Source organism: Contarinia nasturtii, unplaced genomic scaffold (genome assembly GCF_009176525.2).
Source record: "Contarinia nasturtii isolate CC-2019 unplaced genomic scaffold, AAFC_CNas_1.1 Cnas_scaffold_2678, whole genome shotgun sequence".
NCBI classification, from domain to species: domain Eukaryota; kingdom Metazoa; phylum Arthropoda; class Insecta; order Diptera; family Cecidomyiidae; genus Contarinia; species Contarinia nasturtii.
Genome location: NW_022199997.1, coordinates 1,470,613 through 1,485,511, shown reverse-complemented (window position 1 = coordinate 1,485,511; position 14,899 = coordinate 1,470,613). Strand labels below are relative to the sequence as shown.

Sequence of the window (14,899 nt, the reverse complement as noted above, 5' to 3'; positions counted from 1 at the left end):
TTCATTTCACAAGAAATAATTAATAAAATAATTTTTTTTATTCCTTTTCCAACAAGAATTAAATCATTGTTTATTACAAAAGCAACAACAATGCATATGCTACACAGCATGTGGTGAATTAATAACACGATGTTTGTGTTGTTTTTATTTATTTTTACTTTATTTATTAATATATGGTTCATCAATCTGTGTTAAAATAAAAAAATACACATTTTAATATAAATCTCTCTACTGTGAATATAAATTGACGAAAACTTTTTCAAAACTTAACATTTTTGTTTAGTCCATATTAAAAATTAAGGATTTTGGTTTCAAGAATTAAATCGATTCAATCTGTTTGAGTCAATTGCCACAATTTAATAAATTTATAACCACTCGAAAAAATTAAACATTTTATTATTTATTTTTCTCCAAAATTTGAGAAATTTTCGAATTTTCAAAAATTATTATTTCCAGTGGTATTTGTTCGCGGCAAGCTTATGTTTTTTATTTTGATCAAGATTGACTCAATCTGATTGAGTTCGGGATGTAATAATTTCTTTTTGCAAGTTTTTTTAATCAATTTATGGGGTGTCCCAAATGGTGATGTCCACATTTTAAATTGAAATAAAACAAACACCATTACGAATTTTAACAGGCTGATTATTGCAAATGATAGCGCTATTTATGTCATTTATAATGAAAAAAAAATCACCTCACTTGGGTTTGGTGGGTATGATTTTTAAACAGAATTTTTTTTAAATGAAATGACATAGAAACAAATGTTTGGCAATGACATAAATGTGTTTAGTGGACTTTAGTAAGAGTTGTAGCTGTTGCAATAAATCTCAGTCGGATTTTAGTGCATGTAATAAACAATATGCATACCAAGAAGTAAGCATAAATGAGCAATTACATTCAATAAAGAAATATGGTCAATCGATTGACTTGTTTGGAAATATGTTGCTTTCGAAGAAGTATACACATTCCTTTGCGCACAAATAAAACTGAATCTTCCCAACAAATAGTTTTCTCAAAAGTACACTCACTGTCATAAACACGCAATTGACTAGATATATCGAATTCCATTTTATTGATGCATCAAGTCGGCTAAAAAAAAGGTTGTAGTGCATGACATTGGAAATGGTAAAATGGTTAGTCTTTTGTTCTATTATATGATTACTGCAGTGATGGGAATGACTTTACCTGAACGGACACGAAAGAAATATGTTTGCATGCACAACTTAATGTGTGTGCGGCTTCATTTATGATTTTATTGTTTACTTTTTTGGTTTGCTTGGGGTTCGGTGGTATGTGATTAAAATGACATGAGAAAAGGAAAAAAAAACCATAGTTCCCGCCGCTCTAAAGCACAATGTCAAACACTTAAACTATCATCAAATACACATAAATCGGTATCAAACTGTCGTTTTCATCGGTAGGGAAAAGGGATATACCATTTTTCATTTGCAACTTGTAACGGTTACAAATTTTCCAAGCCATTAACAATTTTAAATTAATTGCATAGAGTGCATTGAGCGAATGTGATTTAGATTTAGGAAAATTGAACTCTCAAGATTTCCACAGAATCAAAGTTATGATCGATAACAAATTAACACGGTGTTAGGAATAGAAAACTGGATATTAGCCGTAGTTTCAATAGCAATTTATTTATATTGAATTGCATTAGCAGCAACGTTCTGTGAAATTGCCAAAATTGAAAATATAATATGATTCCATTCGGTTGGTTTTTTATTTGCATAGTTTGCATACATTTAACCATACAAATTGCATATAGTCCTTTGCAAAAACGAAGGGAAAATTTACAATTCATCAAAATATAAAGCAAAAACTTGCTCACACATCATACGGGTGAATGGAAAAGAAGTGCGGCTCTCAGACGCGATTCGTCGTCTTACCTTTGTTGATTCAAACGATGAAATAAACAAATTTAAAAGCAATTTCGCAATTTCCTACTACAGCCATATGTTGTCTCGGAATTGCGCATTATTTTTGTTTCGCCATCGCTTTCGTTTATGCCATGCATATTAGATATATGGAGCATATAAATTTTGCCTTCAATATGTCTGAGGCGTAAAAATATATCCTACTGTGTTTTGTACGAGTTTTCCCTCTTCAATTTTCTGGACTGTGTACGTCTCGTTTAACCGAAAATACTAACATAGTTGTTAAAAAGCGAGTGGTTGTGCAATAGCGTCTCAACCGAAATTGTCATCTACAACGGTCGCAGTGGCTATTTTAAACTGATGAAAGTGAATAAAAAATGGTAAAAAAGGAAAAGAATATTTCCAACGAGGTGCGAGCGAGAAGAGAGCAATGTTTTATAGCAACAAAGTAAGATATAGATAGAGTTCGCCAACCATTTGTCTTACTCTGCACATACTTTCTAAAGATTCTCAGGCGAAATTCAAAAACGAATCAAAGAAATAGCCTCTGTTTCACAGTAGTATTCAGTTTCATTTCCTTTTATTATGATTATTATTCCCTTCGAAATTTCAACTGAAAAACGCCATTTCTGCTCTGGTTCTCTCCAAACAGACAAACCATCGAAATTAAATAAATGAATATGGCTGTTGAAGGGACCTTTTCGAGTGTCGCGTAGCGCTCGTTGAATACACATACTAGACGAGGGCACTTTTGTTGAACAACATCATAGTCTGCAGTCTGCACATGGAAATGCATAAAAATCAAATAAAAGTTGTATTAAAACCGACATAGATTCAAGGTCAATGTCAAAATCAAAAATATATACAGAATAAATTCCCTATCCAACGCAACCAACTATCTATCTCTAGTTATATATGTGATATAGACGCCAATACAGGATACAATTAACGGTATGCATAGAAATAAATTTAGGGTTTACAACACGCGCTTGGGAAAAATGAAACAGATCGAACATGACAACAACAATTGTCTACGCAAACAATCAAAATAAAAGGCGTCCTTTTGATGATGACTAACGCATTGAATGTCTTTCGTTAGATTTAGTTACGTTTTTTGTATGAAAATATTACACATCCTACCGCATTGGGCCGGGAATTACGCATCACAGACGCAAAATGACTGTATTACATTAAAAACGATGACATCATCTTATTCATACATGAAAAATTGGTGAAATAAACTTATCAGACATATATAGTGAATCCCAATTTGACACTGGTGCTGCAAACAGTTGTACATATATACACACACACCACGCTCACTTACAGAAGACGATATGCAAATTGAATACTTGATACTATAGTAGAAAATTCGAGCGAATCACTTTGGACACTTTTCTTTATTAAATTTAATATGAATTTCAAATTCATTTGAAAAGAGGATCAACTCCCAAGTAGAGAATCAATTGTAATATTTGAAACTGCCAAAGCCAAAGAAATGGAAAACAATAAATTTGACGCAGCAAGAAACAATGCAATTAGATTTGGTCATCTAAATATGAAAGAAAATGGCAACAAATGGTTTAAATTAAAACCTGAACAATCTATGAAAAGACGAAAGCCTATGAACAGAAAGATGTAATCAATTGAATACGAGAAAGTGACAAAAGTGAATGAAATGAATAGAATTTTGTCACAATACCGGCTTAGCTATTAGAAAAGCGCAGCAGTTTCTGTGACTTAGAGATAGAGATTGTGTGTAAGTGAGAGAGGGAGAGAAGTTCATTCAGGATTTGCAAATTGTTGGTCTATTGAAATTGAATCAACTGTAAAGGGGTTCCAGGAATTTCAAAGAAAACAATGTGCCAAAACAATGTGATAAATTTAAGTGTATGTATACGATATATGTACAACTGTTCGCCTTGATCATACGTGTGACAATAGGCACGATTATACACACCGTAAGCCGTTTCACTGTGCCTTAGAATGCTGGCATTTTAGTTTTGTACAAAGCTATGACATATATTTGACATTGAAAAAAGGTTAAATTTCATAGCAACAGCACACAGGTAATATGCTTGTAGAATTAATATGAAGTTGAAAGAGCATCAGATGAATAAATACACTACACTGAATCATCTCATCGAACTAGTTATTCATACAGATCACAGACATAAAACCTTCTTTTTATATTTATGAATTTACATTTTATTGTCAAGGAGAAAGAGGTACCGAGAGGAGAATTCAAGTATGATCATCCCTTTCATGATGTGTATGATCCATGTCTTAACAATAGAATTCATGTAGCTCTATTGAATTCAAAACTTCAAATTTATTACGAAAATAATGCGATGAAAGTGGTTTAAAAAACTATTTAAGTGCGTAGATGCGTTAGCAACGTGAATAAAATCTTTGGCGCGTAAAAATTACGTTCAATTTTTTTTCTTCTCGAACGAAATACCATCGATTGAATGATTGGCTATTCGCAAAGTTGTTGGTAAATTTTCATGCGTTTAGTTTCTTAATCCAATTAAAAATTCCATAACAGACCACCGATTCGGTCTGGTTTCAGTTCAGGTACAAGCGACACATGTGCTCGATTGCCAAGTTAGCAACAGGAAACGATGATAATTATACGGCTCTTGTTGTTATGCGATATTCGTTTACATTTTTTTTTTGTATCGTTGTCAGATTTGTTCAGAATCGTTTTATATTCGAATTATTATGTGAATAAAATGAGCGCGTTCAAAGCAGTCGGAAACAGCTAAGAAAGGGGTAGAAAAGTTGTGTTTTTTTCTTTCTTTTTCAACAAATGTAACGACAAGAAACGTATATACACAGAGAGAAACGTGTTGCATAGATTTTCCAAAGTCTTTTTCAGTATTGAAGTATTCAAAAATCGTTGCAATTTCTTTATTTATACACTTTGTTTCGAATACAATGAATATGTTGTAAATAATCTATGATTCGAGTAATTTAAAAATAAAAATCTAATAACCAAATAGTGCTAGTTAAACCTTTTTTTTCAGTTTGTAAATTACGTTGCGCGTCGTTATAAAAATTCGTTACATTAGTGGAAACGGATGTTAGAAACCCATGCCATTGAACAAAAGACGACAATGAACAAAAAATGATCCCTTTTTATTTTGTGATTTACATTCTTGTTTTTGCATCGTTCATGCCAGAGATATGTATTTTCTTCGCATTGTAATTGTTATTATTATTGTGTTTGTCTTATTGTTTGAATGTAGTTTTGTTTTTCTTTTTCATTTATGTGCCGGTAAACCATCGTCTGTTGTGATTTATTACCATCGAAAGTGCTTCGCGACAATCAAAAGGGAAGCAAGCATTTCGCATCGCATCATTGCCCAAAAGAAAGAGGGTAAAATAGCTCATGTCGCAACGTGTATAACGTATATATTCGAATATATTTATTGTGTCACTCAGTCGGTGAATCTTCATTTGTTGTTCATTTTCTAATTTCACATTTGTCGAATTTTCCATTGGAAAAACGTTGGAACCAGAAAAAAAAACCTGGCATTGGAATTTAAAAATGTACCCGCCAAAACCTCAATCCAAAAGAAAAAATAACTAAAAGAAAAAACTAGTTCTTAATTAAAAAAGAATTTATCTCCAGGCACGTTTTTATCATTTCTTACCAAATCCAATTCAGTCGGGTAAAAGAAGGACTGCTAGTTAAGATCGATTAGTTTCATACAATAATATTATAGAATCGTTTCATCTGGCGTTTTTATATTACAAACATTTATTATTGTTTGTGTGTTTTTTTTTTTGTTCAATGACACACACGCGCGCTCCTTTCGAGAACAATCACCACGTGGCATTAGGTAAAATATAGGACATTTGTTCAAGAAAGGATGCGTCTATTCATGTTGATCGACTACTTTCTCTCTCAATGATCAAATATAGATTAATTTATGAAATAATAATAATAACAAAAACCGAGCACAGTTGGACGCTAGTCAGTACGGCATTTACCTGGCGCGAATTGTTTACTGAAATAACAACAACTTCTCTCCTGTCTCGGTCGATCCATTTTTGAATTGAATGGATGTTTTTAGCCTAGCAAAATATTGAATTCATATTGGAAATGTCTAGTGGTCATAGATTGTAACAAAATGATCAAGTAAATAGGTGCTGCTGTTGCTTGTGCCATATAAAAAAAAGCAATGCACAAACTCTGACTTACAATACGAAGAAGGTAACGCTGATGTATGATACACATGTATGAAGCAATAAAGAAATTTCTGCAGGGAACAGCTGCACGATGATCAAGAAAGACGTAAAATCGGCGTTACAATAATATTCATGCTTATTCGTTTCGTTTTATTTGTGCCTAACTTTCAAAGCCATTCACGTAAAAAAAAAACAACAACAAGAGATGATGGACTTCTTTTGGGCAACTACAGCAAGAGTGTGTGTATGTGTTTGCTTGTAGCGCGCTGATATTTATTTGTCGCTGTACACACGCGGTACAGTCAAAGTTGAAAGAAGCTTCGAAACTATAGCTATATGTCTCATATACAGTTTTTCGTTGTTGTTTTTTTTTTATTCGTAATAACCATTTCAATCGAGAAATACAATTCATTTGGGTGTGCACGAACGAGATGCACAGCACACACAAAGGCCAATCGCAATTTGCCATCAAAGTAGTTTACACCTGGCGTTTGGCTGAAAACATAATCGTTCTGTGTACGTTAACATATAGAATATGTGATGGCTCATGATAGCGTGCATTTCTTTCTTTCTTTCTTGTATGTGTATATATTTCGAGATTTCAAACACAAAAAAAGACTCGAAGTGATACCGAATTCAAATATACAACTTCTGTATTCAAAAATATTTCGTACATTCGTAACGCATTGTACGTTTTGTCTCCTTTTTTCAAGTGTTTTTTTTCTTCTTCTTATTTTTTTTTTTTTTTGATCGTCTATCACACAAATCCAATCGCATATGTATTGTAAACTGATAATTTTATTGTTACGTATCAACAGCAGGCTGTTTTTTTGGCCGTTGATCATAAATTCATTCAACAACAACAGAAAAAAATCGCGTATATTTGTTGCATTTATTACGATTTCTTTCATTTTATTTGTATATTTTCATTTCTTCTGTCTTTCCTTTTGCGTCAATGTCAAAAAAAATTTGAAACGCCTCAAAGTTCAAAGTCACCCAAGGAATTGAACGAAAACAGAACAAAATAGTCAAGAATCAGTTGTTTGTTTGTTTGTTTGTTTCCCATTTTTTGGTGAAATTCATGTGAAATCAATGTGAAAGAAAGCAATGCAACGCAGAGACATTTCGCTCTATGCAAACCGACTCCATGCCGGCAACACAGGCCCTTTCTACATCTGATGTTAACGTAAATTTCACACATATTATGAGTATATGTTCGTGAATTTGTTTTGATGATTTGTATCATGAGCCTTAAATTGCGTCAATATCCGCTAAATTTTTCCATTGTGTTCGACAACCGCCTGGTGTATGCTTGCAAATTTCCCTTTATCAACGTTGAGGTAAAGAAGAAAAAAACCTGCGTGAAAGCATCGCAAACAATAAAATGCAATAATTCGTGCAACGAAAACATGACGAGAATGAGAGAGACAGAGAAAAGCCATACACACAAAACGAATTTAAATCGAACAGATGGACTTCATTATTTTTGTTGATCGTTAAAAATTTATTTCGGGCTTTTTACTTCCGACCACATAATTTTCGAAATATCTGTGTTTCGTGCATCAGCAACAGTTGCATTATAATTTTTTTTTATCCACAACCAAACCACAACAAAACACAAAAGTCCGAAAGACGAAAAAAATACACCGAGTGAGAGAGAGAGAGAGAGAGAGAGAATAAATCGACTGATATACAATCGCGCAACAGCGGATACGTTAAATTATGTTTTCTTTTCTCGTTCATATAATCTTTATAACGAAGACAGATTTATACGATGATAGTTTCTCAAGGTGCACACGGTATTTCACTTGCATATCAATAGTCAGAATTTAAGTGGGTGACTAAGTAAAATGTCTCCATTTAATTGATAATCGGTTAGTTGCTTCGTTTGAAAATGCATTTGTTTTTATTTGAAAGCAATTCACACATAAGTGCATCTATCAATCAGAAGGGGTGCGATGATCACCCGTGCACGAGCGGTCAAGAAATAATGTAAGACAATTCATCTTCATGTTATCAGCAATGTGCGTGTGTGTGTGGTGAATGGAGGTACAGGTGGTCAACGTACTGCGGTGTAAATCGATTTACAGTGTCAAAAATGAATATTACATCAAAAGCGATCAAGAATAATTACCGACATTTGTGCAAATTGCCTTCAGCTAAGATGAAACACTGTCGCTAAATCCAATTCAAATCACGTGTGATGCACAATCGCCACCATCAACCGTTGGCTTTGTTTTATTTTTTTTCTCTCGATTTATTCATCAAGCACACATGATATGCGCGTGCGTGCAACTCATTTCCATGTTAAGTTAACTCATATCAATTTAGGTTATAATTTTGGATTTAATTCAAGAAATTAAAATGAGAAGAATGTCATTCATTTGTTAACAGCAGACATACCTCTTGAGCCGCCAAGAAAAGTGCACGAGATTTCCAAGAGGTTTATTTTTATTGTGAAACAGCAGAAGACAATTTATTTATTGCAGAAGAACAGCACATGGCCAAACCGATCGAAAACACACACACACACACAAAATGAGCAGCAACAAAAGCTGAATACCATCATCATCGTCATCATTGTGGGACAGCTGTTGCAAATACAAGTTGCTGGCCTAACTATTATATCTTAGCATTTTGGTTTTTGTTTGCAATTTTCTTTTATTGCCCACTGTCATAGTGCAATGTGTAAAACTTCCCAACGAAATTGGCACGTACCACGCTGACTTTGCACATCGAAATTAATAGCATATATTGAATGAAAATGAATCACATACCACTATGAACTGTGAGCAAGAATCGAAACGACTATTTTTCAAATAAACTGACAGACAAACGTTTAACCAAAGATAAGAAGAAGACAAAACCACGCAACGGAATCGAACATTTTTCTACTTCGATTTTATTCGAGCACCTGCTTTTTGGCATGCGCCACAAATAACGTGTATTAATGAATCCGTTTTTTTTTCACGAAATGCTTTTTTTTCTTCTTTGTTCTTCTTGTACGAAATTGTGGCTAATGGATTGAAACCGTTTATTAATTTTCGTGGAGGAATTATTTATACATGTGGGTCTTAAACCGGGACGTACATACTTTTTTGGCACTACATGAAATATTGAAATGTAGGCTATTGATTTGGTTCGCTTGCTTCACCTTAATTTTAGTATTAATTTAATTATTCGAATTGACGATATTTATCTAATTTATTTTGACCATATTTGAGTGTTGTTTAATTAAAGGTAATTGTCATATTAATATGAGACATGACACTTCCTCGAAACTGAAATAATGATTTTTGTGCATTCACAGTTCTACTATATCTTTTTCGCGATGTGAAAATGATATGCATTCTCAATGTTTCTGCTACAAAATGCCATAGGACAAGTATAGTTGTCAGACATTGAATGGCGCTGTATCTATCCTATAAACATCGAACTAATGAAAATGTGTGGTGGTTCATGTCTTATTTAATATACAATAGTGGAAATTTATCCAATGCACAAACCATTTCTTCTAGTTCCTCTTACATTAGTGTAGGGGGATTCTTCTAAAGTTCAGAGAATGACGTTTGCATATAAATACATGTAAAAGACACTTTTAGGCTCGTCCTATGCAAAATGCGTGATAAATCTTATGTAAAACCATAGGACGAGCCTAAAAGTGTCTTTTACATGTATTTATATGCAAACGTAATTCTCTGAACTTTAGAAGAATCCCCCTACACTAATGTAAGAGGAACTAGAAGAAATGGTGAGGAACTAGAAGAAATGGTTTGTGCATTGGATAAATTTCCACTATTGTATATTAAATAAGACATGAACCACCACACATTTTCATTAGTTCGATGTTTATAGGATAGATACAGCGCCATTCAATGTCTGACAACTATACTTGTCCTATGTGTAAAACGAATTTTATTTGCAGAAAATGATATCGACGACATTCTATATTTGAATCGTTGCGGCAAAATAGTAGCTCTTATTTTTCTCCAAATAATACTGCAACATGACGTATTTTTCACACGGTTTATTTGTTGTAATACAACAAATAAACTATTCATAAAAAACTTTATGTTGCAGTATTATTTGGAGAAAAATAAGAGCTACTCTTTCGCCGCAACGATTCATTTTTGCATTTTTTCGACGTAGTTCCACTATTTTCGAGCTTCAGAACTAAGGTCTTTCCTAAGGATCACACACTAGTTTTCTATTTGGATTTAAAAATAACTATTATAGCATGATATGTTAAATAGAATTCCAGGTTCCCGTATAATTGAGCACGTATTTTATTATTTCGAGAAAACAATAATTTATAGTTAATTAACCATATAAAAATGTATTTGAAATTAAATGTCATTTTGATTTTGCTAGAAAGATATAGATTTTATTTATTTATTTAATGCCAAATATATCGATTCGGAAGCGTGAGCAAGCAAGTCTATTCCTTCATAATTTAAAAGATGACTTTCAATCGATAGAATCGATCAAGCGATAACACAGTTCTTATTCGATGCTTGAAGTTATCAGTATTCAGTTCGATTGAATATTTATTTCAATAAGAAATTTAGTTGTTAGCTTAAAAAAAATGTTCAAACTATTTTGTACATTTATGTTTTTTTTATTGCTGACATCAAAGGTACACAGCGATCCACCTACAATAAGGCAAACAACGAATGGCCCCATTGAAGGTATAGAAGAAACCGGTGTCTTTGGCAAGAAATTTTATGCGTTCAAAGGTGTTCCGTATGCTGAAGTGCCTATAACCGGTATAGATCCATACACTGGTGCTACAGTTGATCGACGATTCAAGGTAATGAGATTCATCAATAATATTAAAGTAAATCTTTATCGCGCTTGTTTTTTTTAAAGCCAACTTCAATATTGACTCGCAAATGGACTGAGCCACTGAAAGTGCATCAATTTGGAGAGAATTGCATTGCTTCATCATATTTAATGGGGCAAGATGGAGGTTATAGTGAAAATTGTCTCTTTCTAAACATCTATGTTCCAGGTATAAGTGATTCGATATCAGTATTATTTTTTTCATTAAAAACGTTATGGGGAGTATTTACATAAAAATCCCGTGGTGGTATTATAGCTGGTGGAGTAGACGAAAAGACAGTTTTAGTATGGATACATGGTGGCTCATTCCTAGAAGGTTCTGGAAGAGAAGTCGCGTACGGGCCAGATTTTCTAGTTGATTTGGATAATATTGTAATAACTATGAATTACCGTCTTGGAATTTTTGGTTTTATGAATCTTGGCTTCGGTGACTACACCGGCAACATGGGATTGAAAGATCAACAATTGGCTCTCAAATGGATTTTTCAAAATATTGAAAATTTTGGTGGAAACAAAGATGAAATTTTACTCTTTGGAGAAAGTGCCGGTGAATATAAATATATGAGTTTTTAAAAATCAAAAAAAAAAAAATTGAAAAATTAATACAGTTAATTTGGTTGAATATAGGTGGTGCGTCTGTTAGTTATCACATGCTTAATGAAAAGTCTAGAAAATATTTCCAACGTGCAATGTCACTTAGTAGCACAGCGTTGAATTATTACTCATTATATGAGCCAAATCATTTAGAAAGAGTGCAAAACTGTACAAATATTCAAGATAAAAATAAATTAATTGAATATCTAAGGAAAGGGGATGCAGGAACTATTGCAGAATGTGGCCAAATGATGAAAATGGAACCAATAAGGTTCGAATCGCCTTGGGTTCCAACAATCGAAAATCCGAAAACGAGAGGAGCTTTCATAACAAAATCTCCAGAAGAGATTTATAAATCTGAGAAGGCACCTATTATGGACACTCTGTTTACATTCAATTCGCAGGTACTCAAATATTGGATCGACTTTCATTTCTAACAATAAGTAAATTTATTAAGTCGTAATATGTCCTCAATAGGAATACTTATTGTTCAATTTGGATCTAACCAGAAAATTTAACCCAATTCTCGATGGAAATTGGAATGAATCGTTATTTTTGTTGGCATTTCGTGGTCTTGATAAAGAAACTTATCCAGAGGTTATCGTCAAAATCAAATCCTCTGAATTGAATATTTTATCGATGAATATTTTTAAAAATATTTTCAGGTATACAGATATTCGTTTGATTTATTGAAAAGATCCTATCTAAAAGATGTTACCAATAACAAAGCAATCATGCGCGGAAATATTAATCTGCTATCTGATATGAATTTCGTTTACCCAATTCTAAAAACCGTTCAATACCAAGTGATAGCGAATAACAAGTATAAGGCCAAAAACACATTTATATTCAGGTATTGCTTTGTATTTTATTCTTTTGTCATTATATCGAATTACATTCTATTCAATTAGATTCAACGTAACCGGCAGCATGAATGTATTCAAGAACTCGATGGTTCTAGACGCAGAAGGTGCGTCTCATGCCGATGAAATTTGCTACATATTCAGATGTCACATTATGAATTCAGTATATAAGAAGAAACTTCGATCAAAAAGTACGTCAAATATTGAATACAAAACAATCAAGCGTTTGACTAAAATGATTACGAATTTTGCAAGAACTGGGTACATTTTAATTTTAAACTTCATTATAATTATTTATCTTGTTAAGTTCTTTATAAACTTCTTCTTCAGCGATCCATCAATTGACGGCGATACATTCAAATCATCGAAATCACCAAATAAACTATTCTGTCTAGATATTGGTGGTAACGAATCGAAATTGCATGCCGACATAATGGAACAAACACGATTCTATCAATGGAAAAAAATCGAAGATTTTTACAAAAATTTCAGAAGCAACGATTCACTAACCGAATTTACCAAAAACTTTAAAATGAATTCGATATGGAAAAATCCATAAAACAAACCAAATTAATATGCCACTCAAAATGTGATGAAAAATGGAAATAATCAATAATAACAACGTACAATTGTACATATTTGTAATTACTGCATGTGTAAGTCAGCTTAAACGCCAACAAATTTTTTTCTCTCTTCAAATAGCTTTTAGATTGATTAACGATGATCGGAAAATTAGAGTATTTTCCGCAACAATTTCAATAATTTCATCGACATTTTTGACCCTCATAAATGTGCAAATACGTTTAAAAAAAGAATTGCAATTGCTAGAGCATATGTGCGTAGAGTACGCTTCGGAGGCGATTCAGGTAGACAAACATCTGGCGTGTGTAATCAATGTTTGTGCAAGTTATTCATCTGACATTGCAAATTTCAAACATGTTTTCTTTCCTTCTTCTTCTTCTTCTTCTGCTTTTCTTCGGTTGGAGATATTTTAAGAAAAAATTAAATTTGAAACAGAGGTGAGGTACGACTTAAAAGAAGAAATGTAAAAATACCCAAAAAAAAAATGTTGAGCGTAGCAAATAATCTAAAATAGCGAACAACAGTCGTAACTAACCAGGTTGCTTCAAAGAAACATTGCAAAAATACAAAACACAAAAAATAAATCCAGAACAAAGCCGATGAAAACAATGGAAAGTTTGCAAAAAAAAAAATATAAAAGAAAGAAACAAAACAACAACAACAACAGCAAAAGAGTCCAGGTTCGTACAGCTCAAAAGGTGGATATGCAAAAATTCTCTGCAAAAATAGTTGCGGAAAAGAGATCGCTCTGTATGAAAAAGAGAAAATCGTTTTGCACAAAGAGCCAAATGGATGGAAGGTATGGTAAAATTCACATATCAGAAGATCTGCCATCAATCGTTAAGTGTAAAGCCCCAAAACAACAGATGAATTCGGGAGAAAGAAACGAACGAGAAGGAATTCACGAAAGACAGAGAGAGAAAGAAATGTGGCAGATGTACGCACAAAAACCTATTTCCCTTTTAACGTACGACATAACAAACTCTTAAAATCTTACAACAAAGCGATTGTATTTTAGCATGATTTCAGTGATGGTTCTCGTTTCTTGGCTTTTGTTTTCAATGTTCGGGTTTCCTTCTTAGATCCTTACATGAAAAAAATATACAGCAGTGCTCATGCATGCATGCACGTGTGTGCGTATATGTGTGCTTCATCTTTGACAATAATAACTTCGACATATATGTATAGATTCTTATTTCAGTTTGAACATGAAAATAGAGGATGAAAAAAAGAAGACGATGAAGACACACTGACGAAGAGAGGCTAATACAATACAAATACTGGCACATTTTGAATACAGATAATTATGAAAGTCGTTTTAGCCTGGATTATGAGTTGCCTTAGTCACTCGTTGTTTGGTTTGGATCTCGTTGAAAAGAAAGGTAAATTGAATCCAAAAAAAATATCGGGCCGAATCATAAAAACCAACCCGGAACCGCCCGGAACCAATAGTATAACTCCCGCTTAAAAATATCATACATGAGCCACGCAAAACAATAACTTTTTTTTCGTTGGGAATATGTGTGTTTCAAAAAAAAAAAATCAATTTTAATGTAAAAACTGTAGCATCATTTGTTTAGCATACATTTTTCAGGCCATTAAAATACAATAAAAATAAATTGCTTCGCATAAATTATTATCCAAATCTACTTTACACACGAAAATTTATTACGCAGTTAACTAACGAGACCCCGTTATCAATTAAACGTATTTAATCGAGATACAATCAATTTTATGATGTGTGTCATTCTCAAGCACACGGTCATTCTTCGAAGTAGAACATAATATTGAAGAATTTGAACTTTTTTACGTGATTTTTTGCCTTTCTGAATGACCGTTTACAATCTCTCTGTTCCCAACCATTTTACAAGTCTATTCAGATTTTTTTTCTAACTAAAAAAAAACTTCTTTTGAATTTCAAGCTAACGTAAACGA

General features: G+C 32.9%; 1 protein-coding gene across 1 annotated transcript; it reads left to right on the top strand.

The window, feature by feature from the left end:
* Positions 1–10,601: 10,601 nt before the first annotated feature.
* Positions 10,602–12,996, top strand: LOC116348882 (cholinesterase 2-like). The gene is made up of 8 exons (XM_031780072.1): positions 10,602–10,893; positions 10,953–11,094; positions 11,182–11,472; positions 11,553–11,923; positions 11,997–12,116; positions 12,185–12,372; positions 12,431–12,643; positions 12,713–12,996. Exons 1-8 carry the CDS (start codon positions 10,669–10,671, stop codon positions 12,939–12,941), a joined length of 1,779 nt encoding a protein of 592 aa, XP_031635932.1. The 5' UTR covers positions 10,602–10,668; the 3' UTR covers positions 12,942–12,996.
* The last annotated feature ends 1,903 nt before the right edge of the window (positions 12,997–14,899 follow it).